The sequence below is a fragment of the Rana temporaria genome, chromosome 3 (genome assembly GCF_905171775.1).
Source record: "Rana temporaria chromosome 3, aRanTem1.1, whole genome shotgun sequence".
Classification (NCBI taxonomy): domain Eukaryota; kingdom Metazoa; phylum Chordata; class Amphibia; order Anura; family Ranidae; genus Rana; species Rana temporaria.
The window spans coordinates 378,067,395-378,089,111 of record NC_053491.1 but is presented as its reverse complement, the minus strand read 5'-3'; the positions used below and the strand labels follow the sequence as shown (position 1 = coordinate 378,089,111).

The 21,717-nt window shown below is 45.0% G+C and overlaps 1 protein-coding gene across 4 annotated transcripts in view; it reads left to right on the top strand.

Annotated features, from left to right (window-relative positions):
* LOC120932845 (aldo-keto reductase family 1 member C3-like) overlaps window positions 1–20,805 on the top strand; it is a 76,643-nt gene extending 55,838 nt beyond the window's left edge. For 2 of the 4 annotated variants that reach the window (XM_040345631.1, XM_040345629.1), the window contains 4 exons: window positions 6,214–6,323; window positions 9,869–10,034; window positions 12,926–13,008; window positions 20,494–20,804. In XM_040345631.1, the coding sequence (XP_040201565.1) occupies window positions 6,214–6,323; window positions 9,869–10,034; window positions 12,926–13,008; window positions 20,494–20,536 (402 nt within the window). In that variant the 3' untranslated portion in view covers window positions 20,537–20,804. Of the gene's footprint in view, window positions 1–6,213; window positions 6,324–9,868; window positions 10,035–10,178; window positions 10,312–12,925; window positions 13,014–20,474 lie in introns of those variants that run through there. The other 2 variants (XR_005748036.1, XM_040345630.1) reach the window with 2 other exon arrangements.
* Window positions 20,806–21,717: the final 912 nt, after the last annotated feature.

The window sequence follows — 21,717 nt, the reverse complement described above, 5'->3', positions numbered from 1 at the left end:
AAAAAAAAAAAAGGTTAAAGGGAGATCATGTTTTCTTAGGCCTCGTTCACACTACGGGCCGTTCGAGTCCGTCTGTCACGGACCTGAACGGCCGCTCCATGCATTCCTATGGAGCGTCGGATGTCAGCGGAGACATGTCCGCTGACATCCGACCCGATCCGATCTGCTGAAAACAGACGTATGGGGGCCATGTCCCCATCCGTCCATGCGGATCGGATCGGGTAAGATCTGATGAAAACGGACATGCTGTCCATTTTCATCAGATCGCTCCATAGGACACAGCGGTGCCCAACAAGCCCCTCCCCGCTCAGTGAGCAGAGAGAAGCTTGTCATCCGTCGGCTCAGCGGAGATCTGCGGACTGATCTCCCGCTGAGCCGACGGGAGCAGGCGGACTCCATAGCGACGGAGTCCGCCAAGTGTGAATGAGGCCTAAAAGTTATACTAAGAGCCGGTTCACACAGGGGCAAACTCGTCAGGCAACTCAGCCGCCTGACAAGTCACGTCCCGTTCTGTACAATGGAACCATTCTAATGGGAGCGACTCAAGTCGCTCCGACTTAGAAAAAGGTTCCTGTATTACTTTGGAGGCGACTTCCATTGACTTCAATACAGAAGTAATTTTGCAAGTCGCCTCTGAAGTCGTCTGCAGATCGCCCTGCCAAATCGCGCGGCAAGTTGTTCCGCCCCAGTGTGAACCGGCACTAAAGGTTCAAATGTTATTATTTAAAAATAACAAACATGTTATACTTGCCTCCACTGTGCAGCTCGTTTTGCACAGAGTGGCCCCAAACGCCGTCTTCTGGGGTCCCTCGGCGACTCTGTCAGCTCCTCCCTGAAATAGCTACCCCCCCTGGAAGCTCTCTCCCAAGGGGGTTACCTTGTTGGCGCGCTCCTGTATTATACATTCGGCGTCCATAGTCACCCTCCCCCCCAGGACCCACGTCATTGGAATTGATTGACAGCAGCGCAAGCCAATGGCTGCGCTGCTATCAATCTATCCAATGAAGATCTGAGAAATGAAAGATCGTTCGCGACGCGGGACTTTCCAGGGCTCAGGTAAGTAAAATGGGGGAGGGGGGGCTGGGGGGGGTGGTAATGTCAGATGTTTTTTGACCTTAATGCATAGGATGTATTAAGTTAAAAAAACATGAACCTTTACAACTGTAACGGTCACCACCGTTTACGATATTCCCATTCCATCAACCCACGACAGCTTATCTGACACTACAACAATCCAACAGACACGATCCATATGGATTTCCCCAGAATAAACGAGACAAGCTCCGTTCTCTGAGTCAAAATGTATGAACACTTTTAACCTCCCTGGCGGTATGATTCTTTCTGAAAAAACATGCTGAAAGCGGTACAATTATTTGCAAGGAAATTTGGTGTTTTATACTGTAGGCCTGTGGGGCCTGATTCTCAAAAGAGATACGCAGACTTAACTGCTGTTCAGCCTGCGTATCCCTGTACCTAACTTTGGAAACGATTTTCAAAAGGCTTTTTCCAAAGTTAGGCAGAAAATCTGACATGTGTAAGACACTTACACGGTCAGATTTTAGGATGCAGTACCGCATCCGCCACTGGGGGCATTTCTCATTGAAATGCAGCTTTGCGTATGCAAATGAGGACTTAAGCAGATTTTCAAAGCATTTCATCACTGTGATTTCTGCCTAAGTTCCGAATTTGCCTGCGCAAAACTAGGGCTGGTTTTATAATGTGGAAAGTTAGTCACACATTGTAAAGGCCCATTCCAGCGACGGCATTTGGTATGCATTCCCGAGGGAGAACTCCACGGCAATTTTAAAATTCAAAACCGGCATGGGTTCCCCCCCAGGAGCATACCAGGCCCTTAGGTCTGGTATGGGTTGTAAGGAGACCCCCCCCACGCCGAAAAATTGACGTAGGGGGTCCCCCTACAATCCATACCAGACCCGTATCCAAAGCACGCTACCCGGCCGGTCAGGAAGGGAGTGGGGACGAGCGAGCGCCCCTCCCCCTCCTGAGCCGTGCCAGGCCGCATGCCCTCAACATGGGGGGGTTGGGTGCTCTGGGGCAGGGGGGCGCACTGCGGGCCCCCCCACCCCAGAGCACCCTGTCCCCATGTTGATGAGGACAGGACCTCTTCCCGACAACCCTTGCCATTGGTTGTCGGGGTCTGCGGGCGGGGTGCTTATCGGAATCTGGGAGTCCCCTTTAATAAGGGGGCCCCCAGATACCGGCCCCCCACCCTAAGTGAATGGATATGGGGTACATCGTACCCCTATCCATTCACCTGGAGGCAAAAAGTAAAAGTTAGTAAACACACAACACAAGGCTTTTTAAAATAATTTATTATTCTGCTCCGGATGCCCCCCCTGTCTTCGTTATTAGCTCAATTACCAGGGGGGGCTTCTTCTTCCACTCTCCGGGGGTCTTCTTCCACTCTCCGGGGGTCTTCTCCGCTCTCCGGGGGGGGTTTCTTCTTCCGCTCTCCGGGGGGGGGCTTCTCCGGACTCTGGGGGGCTTCTTCCATCTTCTCCCCTCTTCCGCTGTTGACTCGGCGAACCCCGGTTCTTCTGCAGCTGTCCGGTGCCTTCTTCTTCAGCGCTGGCTGCCTGCTATGTTTGTGTGTTAGCTCAATTAGTAACAGGCAGCCGGCGCGGTCTTCTGTGACGTCAGGGTCTTCTGTTCTTCTCCCCTCTTCCGATGTTGACTCGTCGCCTGTTGTCGCTGTAATGATGGAAGCGCGCCTTGCATCCCATTTATATAGGCATCACCGTCCCATCATGCTCCGGCAGGTACCCACGTGGTGGGTGCACGTGGGTAGGCACCCACCACGTGGGAACCTACCGGAGCATGATGGGACGGTGGTGCCTATATAAATGGGATGCAAGGCGCGCTTCCATCATTACAGCGACAACAGGCGACGAGTCAACATCGGAAGAGGGGAGAAGAACAGAAGACCCTGACGTCACAGAAGACCGCGCCGGCTGCCTGTTACTAATTGAGCTAACACACAAACATAGCAGGCAGCCAGCGCTGAAGAAGAAGGCACCGGACAGCTGCAGAAGAACCGGGGTTCGCCGAGTCAACAGCGGAAGAGGGGAGAAGATGGAAGAAGCCCCCCGGAGTCCGGAGAAGCCCCCCCCCCGGAGAGCGGAAGAAGAAACCCCCCCCGGAGAGCGGAGAAGACCCCCGGAGAGTGGAAGAAGACCCCCGGAGTGTGGAAGAAGAAGCCCCCCCTGGTAATTGAGCTAATAACGAAGACAGGGGGGGCATCCGGAGCAGAATAATAAATTATTTTAAAAAGCCTTGTGTTGTGTGTTTACTAACTTTTACTTTTTGCCTCCAGGTGAATGGATAGGGGTACGATGTACCCCATATCCATTCACTTAGGGTGGGGGGCCGGTATCTGGGGGCCCCCTTATTAAAGGGGACTCCCAGATTCCGATAAGCACCCCGCCCGCAGACCCCGACAACCAATGGCAAGGGTTGTCGGGAAGAGGTCCTGTCCTCATCAACATGGGGACAGGGTGCTCTGGGGTGGGGGGGCCCGCAGTGCGCCCCCCTGCCCCAGAGCACCCAACCCCCCCATGTTGAGGGCATGCGGCCTGGCACGGCTCAGGAGGGGGGGGACGCTCGCTCGTCCCCACTCCCATTCCTGACCGGCCGGGTAGCGTGCTTTGGATACGGGTCTGGTATGGATTGTAGGGGGACCCCCTACGTCAATTTTTTGGCGTGGGGGGGTCTCCTTACAACCCATACCAGACCTAAGGGCCTGGTATGCTCCTGGGGGGGAACCCATGCCGTTTTTTTCTTTGAAAATTGGCATGGAGTTCTCCCTCTCAGGAATGCATGCTGAGCGACACTGTCATTTTTTTTTATAATTATTTGTTTTCCCGGCGCGTCTTTTTTTTTCACCCGTCGCAACTTTAGTGTCCCGTCGAAATTCTCAAAGCCGCCCGGCGTTAATTACGTTCGCGCGCTGCACGTCGGGAAAATTACGTCACACGCATGCGCACTACGGCCGGCGCGGGAGCGCGCCTCATTTAAATTTTAAACGCCCCCAGGAGAGGAGGACCGCCTTACGACGGCGGCACTTAAGTTACACAGCCTGAAATTTCTACCTAAGTGCTTTGACGATCGGGCACTTAGGTAGAAATTTTAAGTCAGTGTAACTTAACTGCTGAAATTTAAGTTAGGCAGACTTTTTGAGAATTTGGCCCGTGATTTTTAGGAATAACTCACTTAAATCTGACCAAACAAGAATCTAATAGGCATCCCGGGTATGACATTTTTTTAAAAACAAAATTTTAAATTATAATATAATAAATAATTATAAATAATTATAGCAAGTAATAATATAATAAAAATAAAAATTATTCAATAATGTAATCAACTCAAAATCACTGAAATTTGCTCAGTTGCAGAATTGTCGCTGTCATTATTTTTTTTTTTTTATGACGAATTTCCCCGCAAATCGCTATCGCACAATTCTGCAAGTGATTATAATTTATTATCGCTGTTTTCTAGCTGATCTAAAACCATTTTTGACATAAAAAGACACTTTTGGTTGCTATGGACAATCTACAGTTTTCAGGCAGAAAGAAAGGTTTTTATTATATAAAATGACATGTAGGGCACTGGGCAGACCACTAGGGACAAAGGGTGTGTGTTTTTTTTTACATACAGTACTGTAATCTATAAGATTACAGTATACTGTATGTATAGTGTTTGTTTACTTTTTTGAATTTGGCGCCGATCTCCGCTCCCGTGCGTCGTAACGTCGCAGGGAACGGAGATCGGCGGCACAGGAGGACGCTGTGTGAATCGAGCGAGGTCCCGCTCGCTCACACAGCGTGGTGACATCGCTGGATCCAGGAGAAGGTAAGCCAGCGCGCGCTGCAGGCTCTGCATATCTACCCCGAGCGTGACTCGGGGTTACCGATTTTGGTAGAAAAAATCAACCCCGAGTCACGCTCGGGGATACCGCCAGGGGGGTTAATGGTATCTTAGCTTGCTTAAATACAGTACAACATGTTACAGTAATCAAAGGAACAAAGAACTCTCCACCCACACATCACACAATGGGGTTTCAATCACATTATTTTAGACAATGACATCCAGTTGAGCTAATTATTCCCCAGACGTCCGGGCTCCGATACTAAGTGATTCACCTGCATAATACACATTTCTATGTCAGACGTTTTGGCACTGATTTAACATGACATACTTACTACAGCTGAGAAGTCACATTCCTTTACTAAACATAATTGACATGCTAATTCCCTACCCCTGAAAGGAGACATCTGACCCTTAGAATGCTAACTCATAACACATATCTATCATCCATAGCATCTTCACACAAACATTGTTATTAGCATACATAATGAAAGGTCTTGGAGCAGAACCAATTAACACCTCAAAAGCATGTGTCCTCACATTGAAGGAGACACTCTTATTGACCGGTTGGGGGTCAGAATGAAATCACCTGTAATATGTCCAGATCTCCTGCAATACATGAATTAACAGTAATGTCCCATCTCATGTAATTTATAATTAATATTTCCCAGTCACCCTATGCCCAAAAGGGGCACAGGGTGACCCTAGACACCCTCTGCCCGTCGTATCTATGCGCCTGATTCATAGAATCAGTTACGCATAGATAAGCATTAGATCCGACAGGCGTAAGGCTCTTACGCTGTCGGATCTTAAATTCAATTTTTTTTCGGCGCTAGGTGTCGCCGACGTCGTTTTTCCGATCGAGTATGCAAATTAGCAAAATACGCAAATTCCCGAACGTACGCCCGACCGACGCAGTGAAGTTACCACGTTTACGTAAGATTTGCGACACGTAAAGTTGTCCCTGGGTATATGAGGTGCAGTCAATGTTAAGTATGGCCGTCGTTCCCGCATCGAAATTTGTAAATTTACGTTGTTTGCGTAAGTCGTCCGTGAATGGCGTTGGACGCCATTTACGTCGAAACCAATGACGTCCTTGCGACGTCATTTAGCGCAATGCACGTCGGGAAATTTTAGGGACGGCGCAATGCGCACTTGCCCGTAAAACTTGCGGCGGCGTAACGTAAATGAGATACGTTACGCCGCCGCAAAGATGCAGCGATCTACAAGAATCTGGCCCTAAATGATTAAATTATAGAAGATCAACTGATGAAATTTACCTGTTGTAAAAAGTAATGTTATACTTCCCCTTTTTAATGTCCTCTGCAGGTGGAGTGCCACATCTACTTCAACCAGACAAAACTGTTAGGATTCTGCAAGTCACATGACATTGTATTGGTGGCGTTCGCTGTCTTGGGATCCAGTCGGGATAAGGGCTGGTAAATATTGTTGGTAGAATTATACTATACTGTACCAAACTATTATATTTCTTGTGTTCTTTTATAGCTAGGGTGTTTGTGTAGCGTTTGATTCCTTGGTCTACCATATAGACACAAATCCAGTATGTAATATTTATGAAAGTGTTAGCTCAGCTGTTCACAACAGAACCCAGAGCAGGCTTTTACCAGCTACTGTGCTACCAGCAGTTCAGAAACTTTAAAGTGGTTGTAAACCCATTTTAACAACTTTATGCTACAGGTAAGCCTATATTAAGGCTTACCTGTACGGTTTAGGAGATATCCCCCTGTATCTGCATGTGCCAAAGGGATTGGCACATGCGCACTGAAGCAATGGCAGGCCGTGCCGTTGCTTCAGTTAGATGTGCCATTACCGGCGGCTCCCGCGCATGCATGCGCAGCAGTGACATCATCGTGGCTCCGGCCAATCACAGCGCCGGACCCGCGATACCCAGAAGTAAGCTCCGGGAGAGATGTTTGTGTGCGGAGGGGGGGTCGAGGACAGCTGCGGAAGCTTCGATCTAAGGTAAGTAATACATATTGAGCTAGTATGCTCTGCAGTATGCTATGCATACTAGCTCATTATGTCTTTGTCTAGCAGGTTTTTTTTTTTTTTTTTTAAGGGTTAACAACCACTCTAAGTTCTAATGCACCAGCAGTCACACTTTTCAAATTTAGAACTTAGAAAAGAGATACAACTCAGAGCAGGAAATGGGTAACTGTTTGCTGTTGCTTAGTTGCCAACTGTCCTGCATTTTCAATATGTCCTTGTCCCAGGCTGAATCCCAGAAATCAGAGATGTGTAGATAGGTTCCTACAAAGGGGCTGTGTTCCTGTATTTCCTGTGTATCGCTACCCCCGCAGGAGCCGCTGATTTGTTTTGGGATCGGCGTATTAAGTTACCCTGCAGTATGTCTAGGGGTGATAGCAGTGAGTCAAAACAGTGAGCGAATGTCCAGACAGTGAATAAAGGGTTTTTCCAATGCTTTATTTTCCAGGCTAGCATGGCCAACATCAACATTAATTGGGAAGGACAAGGTTGACGACAAGAGAGAGAGAGAGAGAGAGAACCTTGCAGTATCAGGCTTGGATATTGAATGGAACAGTCAATACTGCTCTGTATAGTACCAAGTTGTAACTCGTCGCCACTCCAGTTGGAGTGGGTAAAGTGCCCCCGGACAGACCCCTCTCAAGAGCCTGGCAGCCGAGATGTCACTTAGGATTTCTGGGAGGAACAGGCCTCTCTCACAGACCTGGCTCTAGGGCCCCCGCCACGGGCCAATTACAATAACTGAGCTAGATGGACAAATGGAGCGAATCCTCCCAGTAGATTTTCTGCATTTGTTACCAGATGACAGCAAGCATACCTGTCAGTACTCTGGTCACCAGATCCCCAATTGGTTCGTTTAGGCTCTGTTGGACAACCTGCCTCCGGGGTCCTCCTCAAACTGACTCCCCAATCGAACAGCACCCAGCCTGGGATCCTTTCAATAGAACCGGAAACCCAGTAAGTCACTGGGATCCCCTTGTGCCTCCGGTTGAGATTCTAAGTAGTCTGCAACTTTGGCCAGGTGGGCCGCGCCGGTGGGGTCCATGGATGCGCGCACCCTGAAGGTGGATGCCGCACCTGGAACAGGGACCCTGCGAAGATTTTAGAACACATGAACCCTGTCACAGATATACCCCTCCCCAGCATGCCCCGTGAGGGAAAAGCTCCTCTAATTGGCTGCTGGGGAGGACTTGCTCTGCCAGAACCCCTCTGGCGCCAACTGCTGGCCAGGGATGGTATCACATCCCTGGAATACAGACTGACCCAGTGGACATTTTCTGAAATTACAGAAGTCACAATTTAAACAAATTGTGAATGGGAGCAAAATAACTCTCCCATTACCACTAACTTTAGCATAGTGCCCATGCTGAAAGCAAGGGGGCGCTACACCTGTCTGTGTGTTTTCGTTTTTTCGCTCGGTGTTAGGAACTGTTAAAGACTGTTGCCATAGGAGACAGCATTTCTGCACATGCAGATGTGGCGTCTTGCTGGATGCCTTTCCCTGCATGGCTGTCTTTCTATCGAAGTTTCTGAGTCTGCCAATTAATCTTGCAACTACCTAAGGGTGTCCTGGCCCCAACCCTCTCTCCCCCCAAAAATACAAAAAGGACTGTTAAAAGAAATAAAACCTCTTTTGCATTCAAGAAGTGTACCCGCTGCTATCAATAAAAGTAATTTAGCCAATGAGGAGAGATAATCAGTGCAGCCCCATCAGTGACCATCAGTACAGCTTATCCATCAGTCCCGCCTCATCAGTGCAGCCTCATCAGTGGCCATCAGCGCAGCCTCATTATCGCATATCAGTGAAGAACAAAAATTATTTATGTGCAAAATTTTAAAACGGAAACTAAGAACTTTTTTTTTTACGTTTGTTTAGCAAAAAAATGAAAAACCCAGTGGTAATTAAACACCACCAAAAGAAAGCTCTATATGTCTCCAAAAAATCAAGAAATTTAATTTGTGTACAGAGTTAGTCCAAATATAGTATTTATGCAATGAACTTTGATTGAAGACAGATAGTACAGAATAATTACCAGGGTTAGAATAGGGGCAATTCTTTCACCAATAATAATAGCACATTTGAATGAATATGAATGTGAATGTGTAGGCAGTGTCCCTGGATAAACAAAGTGAAATGACTATTTTGAGAAATGGATTTGAATATAAATTACATTATGTTAATTGTAAACCTACAAGTTTTTGTTTATTTGATGCACTGCTGTTGCAGTGCTTTTTATGTAGGAAACCGAGTCATTGTATATAAGATCTATTTGATCGAAAATTAGAAATAATTCAATTCCAGTAGGAATATGCCACAATTACAACACACTGTGGATTCGTTTTGCGGCTTTGGATTGTATGGATGAGGACCCAAGAGGCAAGAAATTTAACAAATTAAATCATTGGGAATGAAGCTGTTGGATACAATCTTTAAAAGCAACTCAAGTCCCTGGTTTAAATGAGCCATTGGTTACATACCCTTCATTTGATCTACCACCCTCTTTATGGATTTTTTTATGGACTGTCTTTATCCAGATATGGCATAGCAGTATACAGAATACCTATTCTGTATTCCTTAGGTATATTTGGATGTCCTTTTGCTAGGTATTTGGGTATGCAGAACTACTATGTTTTGAATTTAAATGATTTTATTTATTTAAAGTATATGTATCTGTGCCATTCACGTATGACTGTATGTTATCTGCAGCTGCTCTAAGCATTTGAGGGCTAACAGACTGGATAGGAGCACTTTTCACCTTTTTGTCTCGTGTGGGCCTGCACCACAATATGATACGTGATCACTACGATGATAGAGGTGTGGTGGGGGGGGGACTATAAGAGGAGCAGTGAGCCCACATTAATTACAGCAGGAGGTTCCCCCCCATTTGGAGAATCTTTGCACATTTTAATGTCCTACTTAATTTCGCTCATTCAGATTATGAATGTTGTTCAAAACTAACCTGAGTTTCTGTTCCAGGGTCGATCAAGATAGCCCATATATTCTGAAAGACCCCACCTTGATTGCTGTGGCTAAGAAATATAGCCGAACTCCAGCTCAAGTGGCCATGAGGCACCTCCTTCAGAGGGAAACTGTAGTCCTTGCTAAGAGCTTTAACCCAGAGAGGATTAAAGAGAACTTTCAGGTACTGTGTGTGTTCCCTAAATGTCTCTGAGGAAAGAAATAATGGAGGCTGTGATTTCTGAATTTGATTTATTGTTTTAAGCTGTACAATAAGGGACCCTCATCCCAATTCTGACTTCACTGCCTAATGAATATTTTGACCTAGGCAAGCATGCAGGACGGGATTTCAGACTTCACTGGGAGTGTGCTTGTTCCAGGTTGATGACTCACTAGGTAGACAATAGAGGATGAGAGTGACAACCTTTAGTCACAAGGCATCAAAACCTCAGTAACCAGCTGTAAGTAGTATGCTTTTTAGATCTTTTAAGGAAAAAAGTTTGGTCAAGAGTCTTAACTTTCATATTCTGATTGGATACAATTTTGTTCAACCCTGCAGCAGCTCTATTTTGCTCCAAAAGCCTATTTGTATTGTAAAAAAAAATTCTCTTACATGTACTAAGTTTTATATAACATGGAGGTCACTAGAGCTGTTTGGTCTACACAGGCCTGAAGAGCTAACGCCTAATACTGCTGATGTTTAAAGTGAACCTATGGTGTACCTCAATGTGTTCAACTAAAAGTACTGCCTTAAGTGGTGCCTACAAGTAACTTCAATAATAATTTACTGTATGTCTGTACTCTGATGTCCCTGGAGCAGACAGTGAACTCCTGCCTGACTCAAAGGCAAGCCTCCACCCACAAGCTAAATTCTGTAAAAACGAAACTTCACTGCGAACCCCATTAAAGTTTATATGTGGGACGAATCTTCATACTAAACTCTAGCGATTTTTCAAGGATAATAGACATGGGGAGCTTGGTACTGTCATGAGGGACATTTTAACAAAGCAAAACCATTTTTATAAATGGGCAACATGGGGGAGGGACTATTCTTAAATTGACATGCTTGGGAGATGCAAAGGAACAGTGGAGGTGTTGCAAAACAGTACAGTTTTCATGGACCCTTATTCTGCAATGACATATTTCAAATGTGTATTTTTTGTTATATTTAGTTTGGCTTAAATACAGCAGTGCACCCCTATCTCCTTAATTTTAACTTAAAAATAGGGACTGTTTGGCGACCAAAACCCTGTAACAATATGCCCCTGCATTGGGCTGATGTGCATTCTCGCATATTTGCTAGCACCCAGTTTTCATAGAAGGTAGGGATAGGGCATGATTATATCATCTTCCAGTCCCATAAGTGTGGGAAGCTATGCTAAAGTAAATATATTTTTTTCACATCAACAATAAGGAACTAAGTTGAAAGAAAGAAATCAACTACTAGGATATATAACAAACTGGTAGACAAATATACGTATATGCAACATAAATGATAACATATGATGATCCCATATGGTGCTCGTGCTCAATAAAGAGCACGAGCACCATATGGGATCATCATATGTTATCATTTATGTTGCATATACATATATTTGTCTACCATTTTGTTATATATCCTAGTAGTTGATTTCTAGCGGATTTTTCTTTCTTTCAATCTATATTGCTCTGTTGGTACATAGCAGCAAGTTTATTTTGCAGCTGATATCAGGTACTTTGTGTACTCATTCATATCCAAAGGCGCTTTTTAGTTTATATACTTAATAAGGAACTAAGCCCTGTGAAAAAAAACACACGCAATCTTTTGTCACTGTAGTGCATGTGGACAGGTACAGGCTGTAAGGAGGCTGCAGTACTGTACATCTGCTGCACTGAGATATAACAAAGGATGGAAAATGGTAGAAACCATTCCCCACCCCCCAATTTTCAGTGATCATATGAAAAAAACCTACCCAAGCCGTTTTTTCCACAGCTGGCTGCTCACTGCGAATGCGTGAGCTGGACTGTGCATTGTGAATGGTCCCTCAGTCTTCTAGGACCTGTGACATGTCCCAGAAGACTGTGGGGAGGGGGATAGGAGAACTTCTGCTTGGCTCGCCTAGTGGTGGGTGGAAGTGGGGGCGGGTTCCTGTCAAAACCAGGTACTACCCCCCCCCCCTTAAAAAAGTGCCATTTCTTAAAAAGGAGCTCGGGGAGGAGGCCTTAAAGCAGAAACTTCCCCTTTTGGGTGAAGCTCTGCTTTAAGCAGGTGTGTCAGTGGGGACTAAGCAGTTTAAGGAGTCATGGCAGAACAGAGGACCCATTTAAACCAAGCCGCTTCTCTGAGGCCCCGTACACACGACCGCGGAACTCGACGTGCCAAACACATCGAGTTCCTCGTCAAATTCAGTGTGGAAGCCGCCGAGGAACTCGGCGGACCGACTTTTGCAATTGAACAACGAGGAAATAGATAATAAATGTTCTCTAGTTCCTCGCCGAGGTCCTCGTCGGCTTCCTCGGCCGAAAGTGTACACACGGCCGGGTTTCTCAGCAGAATTCAGCTCTGAACCGAGTTTCTGGCTGAATTCTGCCGAGAAACTCGGTCGTGTGTACGGGGCCTGAGAGTAGTGCTGCACAGATAATAAATCTTGTCAATATGTCTGCTGTGACCTTACACATTCATGGTGAGGTTGCTGGCTTAGCCAAAAGTTGCATTTTTAGCCCTTCTAATCCAATTGACTTTGGTTTAAAGTGCATTATGGTTACTAGTTTGAATTAACGCATTCTTTTTCTTGGTTACTGTTTTAAATTTCCATTTCACTTTGCTGGACCTGCAGACCTCAAAAATATAGGATTCACCACTATCCAATGGTAACTGCAAACCTGAACCTCATCCCTTTCCAGGAGGAGGTATAGTTTGGCCTTAGGTTGGGCAGAAGTTGAGGCCTTTTGCTTTCAGAGAAATTAATGAGGATTATTTAAAATACCTAAAGCACCATTGGTATACCTCCATAGGCATACTTTATAGGAACAGCTTATTATTGTATAATTATTTTGCTTCCAGCATGCCATGTTACTTTTCATTTTGCTTTACAGGTATTTGACTTTGAGTTAAGTGATGAAGACATGAAAACGCTGAATGAGCTTGACAGAAACATGCGCTATTGCAATGGAAACAAGTGAGTATATAATTAGTTAGTCCTGTATATGTCCCAGTATAGATGGCCTTGAAGATTACCTCAGTAAAAAGGTCTGATCACTTTTAGTATGCTAATAGTAAATCTGTGTTCATCTGAGGTTAGCTTTTACCACTTGTCGACCTGGAATATGTATATATATGTTGCAGTTTGCAATTGGTTTATTGCGGTTATGGCCGGTTGAATGCTTTCAGGATACAACGCCTCCATCTGCCCCCTCCCCCCCTTTGGTGTTTCTCTGGCTTACAGTTTTTAGTGGCGCACCCGAGACAGCTGGCTGGTCAGAGACAATAAAACACTAGATCGTCTTTGATTGCCTCTATGGCATTCGAGGACCAGAGCAACGTCATGACGTCACTTCTGGTCCAGAGTGGAAGTAAACCATTCATTTTTTGAAAGCAAAAAATCAAAATAATTAGAAAAACAAACTTTTTTAGAACTTTTTTTTTCCTAAGAATTTTCATTCCAAATTCCACCTAACTAGTCTAAAAAATTGAGATGTATATTTACAAATTTTCAGCCCACTTCAGAACCTGGTCAGCTGATCCCCCTGTGTCAGCTAGAATTGGCTGCAGGGGGAGAGGAGCATGCTGTATAGTGGGTGGAATTCCTGGAGCAGAATTCACCCATAACCACCCATAGCAGAACCACCCATGGGCTCCCATATCCCATCCATTGTCGTGCTGGCTGACAGAGGGTAGTCAGATCATGTGACTGAACTGGAGCAGAATGAAAATGGGTATATATATATATATATATATATATATATATATATATATATATATATATATATATTGTGTGTGTGTCTTTTTTACACTAAGTCAGCATAGGTGTTAGAAGGGTGCAGTCAACAAATGTTAGGGCTTGTTAGGTTTAGGTGGAAATTTTACTTTGTAGAGAGAAATAGAGTAATTGCAGTTTTTAATCCTTTCTGCCAATAGTGGTTACTCTACAAGCATGGGCGTCCGCTCCATAGGGCAAGGGGGGGCATTTGACCCCCCCTAAGATCGTAAGAGAAGACACTTGAAACAGTGAGAGCAGGACAGGCTTGGCAGTGCAGCAGCAATGAGACATGCTGACAGCGCAGGGAGAGCTCAGGTGGACTGACCCATTGCTGTGTGTCTCACTCTGTTAGATTGTAACATCCCAGTAAGTACAACCACCCCCCTTCCACAGAAATGGAAGAGGCAGCATCGGCTCTGCCCCCTCCCTCCCTTAAACTACTACTGTGAGCATCCTGGGAACATCAAGTGAGTTATCAGCATTGTCACTGTGTACTCTGCCCTCTCTCTCCCAAATCTTTCACTCCCCCTCTTTCCTCTGTTGTCCTCCAGCAGTCTTTCATTAACCCTATGCTGATAGTTGGCCCCATCATGTTCCTTTAGCCAGGGTTTTCACTTGTGTGATCATAGACATTGTATGTGATTTGCACCGCATTGCTGTCTAAATCACATGGGATGTCTGTGCAATGCAAACTGTATGGCTGAAATGGCATTTGCACCAAAACTGTGCAGGACCCTTTTTTTTGGAGTGGATGGGTTTTTACACAGCACCCTACACCTCTGGACGCCTTCACATTACACAGCATCCTGAAGCCTTTGGGTTCACACTGGTGTCCTGGAGTTTGTCGCAGTGTATATGCAGTTTTTCTGCATTTAATCCCTACTTGTATTAGCTTGTGTAATTTCTCTACACCTATGCAATCCAATTCCTGCACAATTTCACAGTTCTCACTGCAATCTGCAAACTGATATGGGGGTGTCATTAATTTTACATTGACACCCATAACAGTTTGCAAAGGGCTGCGTGAATGGCCGACAAGCAACATGCAATGCAGGAATCGCACTGGAATCGCGACGATTCCTGCATCGCATATATGGGAACTAGGACTCAAGTGGGTTTACACTGATGTACTGTGGTTCAGTTGCAGTGCCGGTGTATACACATATTTCCTGCATTTATCTCCATTTTCACTACAGTCCCACAGACTTCTATTAGATTACACATTTTTGCAACATTTTCTGAAAGCGCACCAAATGTTCTCTATACTGAATCTTTGCTTTCAGAAAACACAGTAAAATTACACAAGCTAATACAAGTAGGGATTAAATGCAGAAAACTGCATATACACTGCGACAAACTCCAGGACACCAATGTGAACCCAAAGGCTTCAGGATGCTGTGTAATGTGAAGGCGTCCAGAGGTGTAGGGTGCTGTGTAATGTAAAGGAGTCCAGAGGTGCAGGGTGCTGTGTAATGTAAAGGAGTCCAGAGGTGCAGGGGGTTGTGTAATGTAAAGGAGTCCAGAGGTGTAGGGTGCTGTGTAATGTAAAGGAGTCCAGAGGTGTAGGGTGCTGTGTAATGTAAAGGAGTCCAGAGGTGCAGGGTGCTGTGTAATGTAAAGGGTTCCAGAGGTGCAGAGTGCTGTGTAATGTAAAGGGGTCCAGAGGTGCAGGGGGTTGTGTAATGTAAAGGGGTCCAGAGCTGTGTAATGTAAAGGAGTCCAGAGGTGCAGGGTGCTGTGTAATGTAAAGGAGTCCAGAGGTGCAGGGTGCTGTGTAATGTAAAGGGGTCCAGAGGTGCAGGGGGTTGTGTAATGTAAAGGAGTCCAGAGGTGCAGGGGGTTGTGTAATGTAAAGGAGTCCAGAGGTGCAGGGGGTTGTGTAATGTAAAGGGGTCCAGAGCTGTGTAATGTAAAGGAGTCCAGAGGTGCAGTTGTGGAGAGGGGTACACAGTAATGACAAAGAGATATTGAAAGATGCAGGGGGCACAGTCCGGTGTTTTTACATTTTAATGTGGGGGGCGCGTTTTTAACCCCCCGCTAGCGTTCGAAGAAAGGGTTAAATGCGACTGTGTATCGCCGCTGCCGAAGCGCCCCCCCCCCCCCCGAAAAAATTTCAGCGGACGCCCATGTCTACAAGTCTCCACATACAGTGATTTAATTATATAAAATAAATAATAATGTTTAAATCTTAACTAAATCCACATTGTGGTGAGTGGGCTTTAACCACTTAAATACCGGGCCTATTCTGGCACTTCTCTCCTACATGTAAAAAATAAAAATCATATTTTTTTTAGTGCTGTTACTGATCAAAAATTTTCTGTTCGATTAATCGTTTTTTATTTTAATTGATTAATCGACTAATTTCGATTAATTATAACGCACATACAGATCCAACTACTTTTAGCTGATCTTTTTGCAGGCTGATTCCCAGTGCAGCTACCAACAACTGGAAAAATAGATAGCAGGATACAAAAAACACACACTCAATGGGAATAGCATTAAAAATTTTATAGTCTTCAAGTAGGTAACAAAATAAATATTGCACTGGAGATAAAATCGATGTAGCTACATAAAATGTAAAAATGGTGTGAGCAATACCAAACGGTAGCAAAAGCAGTCATACAAATATGTAGCTAAGTATGATACTGGCATAAAAATGTGTATAACGATACCACTGCTGAATCCAGATGAGGAGAGGTTAACATCAGTCCGTCGGCATGTAGATGTCCCATGAAGGGAACTATCACAATTCCCAGTGGATGGGTGGATGGTTGTAGAATCCCAGGTTGATAGAGGGAAGTGATAGAGGGAAGTGTAACAGCCCTTGCGTGTGGCAGATAGTAAGGTCCCGCCGGCATGCAGATATGAAGGCACAGCAAAGGAGCCCTTCAGATGGACACGGCAAGCCCCGCCGGTGTCCATGACGTTACTGGATCTCCGACGGAACTCCCTGAAGGCCCAGAACCTGGCTGAGAGGTGAGTACCATTCAAAAGAATTTTAATCGATCAAAAAGATTTTGATCGATCAAAAAAATTAAAGATTAATCGATTAATTAAAAGGTAATTTGCACAGCCCTAATTTTTTTTTGCTAGAAAATTATTCAGAACCCCCAAACATTATATATGTTTCTTTATCAGACACCCTATGGAAAAAATGGCGGTCATCGCAACTTTTTATCTTGCACAGTATTTGCGCAATAATTTTTCAAATGCATTTTTTGGGGGGAAAACCGGTTTCATGAATTAAAAAATAACAAAACAGTAAAGTTAGCTCAATTTTTTTGTATAATGTGAAAGATGATGTTACGCTGAGTAAATAGATACCCAACATGTCACGCTTTAAAATTGTGCGCACACTCATGGAATGGTGCCAAACTTCGGTACTTAAAAATCTCCATAGGCGACACTTTAAAATTTGTGTTACAGGTTACCAGTTTAAAGTTACAGAGGAGGTCCAGTGCTAGAATTGCGCTCTAACGCACGCGGCGATACCTCACATGTGTGGTTTTAACAGCGGTTACATGTGTGGGTGGGACTTGCGTGTGTTCGCTTCTGAGCATGAGCTATCGTGGACAGGGGCGTTTTAGATACTTTTATTAATTTTTTTTACACTTTTTTTTACATTAATTTTTTTTATCACATTTATTACTATTACAAAAAATGTAAACATTTCTGAATTTTTAAATTTCTGAATTTTTCAAAATGTTCGGATTTCCGAAATTTCTAATTTCCGAATTTCCGAAATTTCACATTTCGGAAATTGAAAAATTCGGAATTTCGGAAATTGGGAAATTGAAAAATTTGGAAATTTGGAAATTGAAAATAGGACATTTCAAACTATTCGAGCTTCAAAAATTCCAAATTGCAAAATTCGAAAATTCCAAACTCGAAAATTTGAAAAATCGAGTTGGGGCTAGGGTTAGGGTTGGGGTTAGGGTTAGATGGTTAGGGGTTAGGGTTATGGCTAGGAGTTAGGGTTGGGGGTTAGTGGTTGGGGCTATGGCTAGGGTTAGGGTTGCAGAGTAAGACACCACGACACCTTCCAGTGGGCCTCCTACAACCAATACCCAATGGAGAGGAGCCTTGGACCCACCTGTCTATGGATTTTATTGTGGAATTGCCCAACTCCCAGGGCAACACAGTTATTCTTATGGTGGTCGACCGGTTCTCAAAAATGGCACATTGTATTCCATGAAAGAAGTTGCCCACTAGGGATGAGCCCGATGTTTGAGTCGCTGGTTATTCGCTGAATAGTGAACAAATTTGGGTGTTCGAGGGAAATTCGAAAGCCGCGGAACACCCTTTAAAAGTCTATGGGAGAAATCAAAAGTGCTAATTTTAAAGGTTAATATGCAATTTATTGTCATAAAAAAATGTTTGGGGACCTGGGTCCTGCCCCAGTGGACATGTATCAATGCAAAAAAAAAACTTTTTAAAAACGGACGTTTTTTCTGGAGCAGCGATTTTAATAATGCTTAAAGTGAAACAATAAAAGTGAGCTATTCCTTTAAATGTTGTACCTGGGGGGTGTCTATAGTATGCCTGTAAAGTGGCGCATGTTTCCCGTGTTTAGAACAGTCCCTGCACAAAATGAAATTTCTAAAGGAAAAAAGTCATGTAAAACCACTCGCGGCTATAATGAATTGTCGGGTCCCGGAAAACTGCATGGGCTCCCCCCCAGTCCATTACCAGGCCCTTCAGGTCTGGTATGGATTTTAAGGGGAACCCAGCATCAAAATAAAACAAAAATGGCGTGGGGATCCCCCAAAAATCCATACCAGACCCTTATCCGAGCACACATCCTGGCAGGCCGCAGGAAAAGAGGGGGGACAAGAGAGCGCCCCCCCTCCTGAACCGTACCAGGCCACATGCCCATGTTGATGGGGACAGGGGCCTCATCCCCACAAACCTTGCCCGGTGGTTGTGGGGGTCTGTGGGCGGGGGACTTATCGGAATCTGGAAGCCCCCTTTCACAAAGGGGACCCCCAGATCCCGGCCCCCCTGTGTGAATTGGTAACGGGGTACATTGTACCCCTACCATTTCACAAAAAAGTGTCAACATTTTTAAAAAACACAGTAGACAGCTTGGGACAAGCAAAAATTCCAGCAATGTAATCCATTCTCGAGCGGAGGATACGGAGAGAAAAAAAACGCTGACACGATCCTCCTCCATGGGAGGGGCCCACCGAATGATGCTAGCCCCCGCCGTGACAGCTCTTAAATAGCTGAGGGCGGAGCCACCCGTCACATGCCTGGGTGACCCCGCCCCCTCTGATGCAACGGGGAAACGCTGCAGGGTTACCCAGTGACATGTACGGGGGACCCCACCCCCCTCTGAAGCAACAGGGGTTTCCCGTTGGGGCTAGTGTAATTGGGTGGGCGCCTTCCATGGAGGCGGATTGTGTCAGAGTTTCTTTTTCTCTGTATCCTCCGCTCGAGAATGGATTACATCACTGGAATTTTTTTTTTTTTTTAAAAAGGACTTGTCCCAAGCTGTGTATGTGTGTTTTTTTACCATTTGTGACGCTTTTTTGTGAAATGGTACAATGTACCCCGTTACCAATTCACATAGGGGGGCGGGATCTGAGGGTACCCTTTGTTAAAGGGGGCTTCCAGATTCTGATAAGCCCCCCACCCGCAGACCCCCACAACCACCGGGCAAGGGTTGTAGGGATGAGGCCCTTGTTCCCATCAACATGGGGACATCCTTCCCTTGTTGAGCGCATGTGGCCTGGTACGGTTCAGGAGGAGAGATGACAGCCAGACCCTCTCCCCAACCTGGTAGGAAGGCGCAGGTAGGTGTCAGTGGTCTGCATGGAGTCTGTACCTCTCACTGGCACGTTGCAAGGACTCTTGGACCTGCACCCAAGTGCAACGAAGATCGTGGAGATGCTCCTCTAACACAGGAATTTTTTGAGGAACAAATGAGTCAGGTAACATGGATGATTAAAAACCATAATTCGCCATAAGCGGAGACAATTGGGAAGTGTTATTGACGGCACAGTTGTGAGCAAATTCCACCCAAGGTAGGAGGTCTGACCAGTTGTTCTGGTGGTCAGAAATATAGCAGCGTGGAAACTGCTCCAAGGCTTGGTTGGCTTGTTCTGCGTCCCCATTGGACAGCGGGTGATACGCAGAGAAGGTAAGCTGAATCCCTAACTGTGCACAAAAGGTTCGCCAAAACCTAGAGACAAACTGGGTACCCCTGTCAGAGATGATAACCTTAGGTTGCCCATGAAACCAAAAGATCTCTCGAGCAGAAATGAATCCCAGGTCTTTGGATGTGGGCAATAAGGATGAGCCGAACACCCCTCGGTTCGGTTCGCAGCAGAACATGCGAACAGGCAAAAAATGTGTTCAAACATGCGAACACCGTTAAAGTCTATGGGACACGAATGTGAAAAATCAAAAGTGCTAATTTTAAAGGTTAATATGTAAGTTATTGTCATAAAAAGTGTTTTGGGGACATGTATCAATGCAAAAAAAGTTTTAAAAACATAATTTTTTTCGGGAGCAGGGATTTTAATAATGCTTAAAGTGAAACAATAAAATTTACATACCTGGGGGGTGTCTATAGTATGCCTGTAAAGTGGCGCATTTTCCCCATGTTTAGAACTGTCCCTGCACAAAATGAAATTTCTAAAGGATTTATTTTTTTATCTAAGCTGTTAAATTGCTTCGTAGATGGCCTGACCACCCGAAATGTCCTTTCCACGATGAGTATTGAAGGGCCATATTTTGAAATTGCATGACCTCGCTTACCCCTGGTGATCCTTAAAGATATACTCCACCCATTACTCTACTGATGTGTTTCATTGTATTTTTTCTGGAAACCTTAATTTGCTGTATTGTTAAAGGAATATGAACATAAGGCTGATATCCCTCTCTGCACTGCATTGGTAACAAAACTGTGATTTAATCCTTTTAACACTCTTTGAAATGTTATATATTTTTAAACGTGCTTGCAAAAAAATAAAGTAAAAATAATTCAAAATAGTGTGTCATTTATTTAATGTTTGCCTTTTGTTTTTAGAAACGTTTGCTAGCTCTTTCCATGGTAAGATTTTTCTAAGGTACTCCATGAACACTAAATAGAAGTAAAAACTGAACTGCAAGTACCCTCAAACAACCTTCTAAATGAACTTTGTGCATCTGGTGATCCCCTGGATTCTGGGTGCATGCTATTCAAGGAACCATGAATTCTGCAGCTAAAGGAAAACACTATTTGCCAGATTCACGTAGACTTACGACGGCGTATCAGTAGATACGCCGTCATAAGTCTGAATGTGCGCCGTCGTATCTTTAGGCGTATTCTGGAAACCAGATACGCCTGAATTTGGCCAAGATACGACCGACGTAAGTCTCCTACGCCGTCGTATCTTGGCTGCCTATTTACGCTGGCTAAAGTCGTTTTTTTACGCTAAAGTCGTTTTTCCGGCGTAAAGATAAACCATCAAAAAGATGCCACAGACCATGCAAGGTATGGACGTCGGAAGTGCCGTCGTATTTTACGTCGTTTGCGTAAGCCGTAGGTGAATGGGGCTGGGCGTAGGTGACGTTCACGTCGAAAGCATTGAGTATTTGCGACGTGATTCTGAGCATGCGCGCGCATGCGCCGTACGAACGGCCTTCATTTACATGGGGTCACGGTTCATTTAAATGCAGCCCGCCCACTACATGCCTACTTTGAATTAGGTGGGGTTACGCCGGCCCATTTGCGCTATGCCGACGTAACTTACGGAGCAAGTGCTTTGTGAATACTGGCCTAGCCTCACTATGTTACGTCGGCGTAGTGCAAATGGGATGCGCTACGCCGGCGAAAAGATACGCGGCTCTACGTGAATCTGGACAATTTTTTTTATAAAGTGGTACATATGTTTATCTTGAAAGGCTAAGTTCACCTTTTGT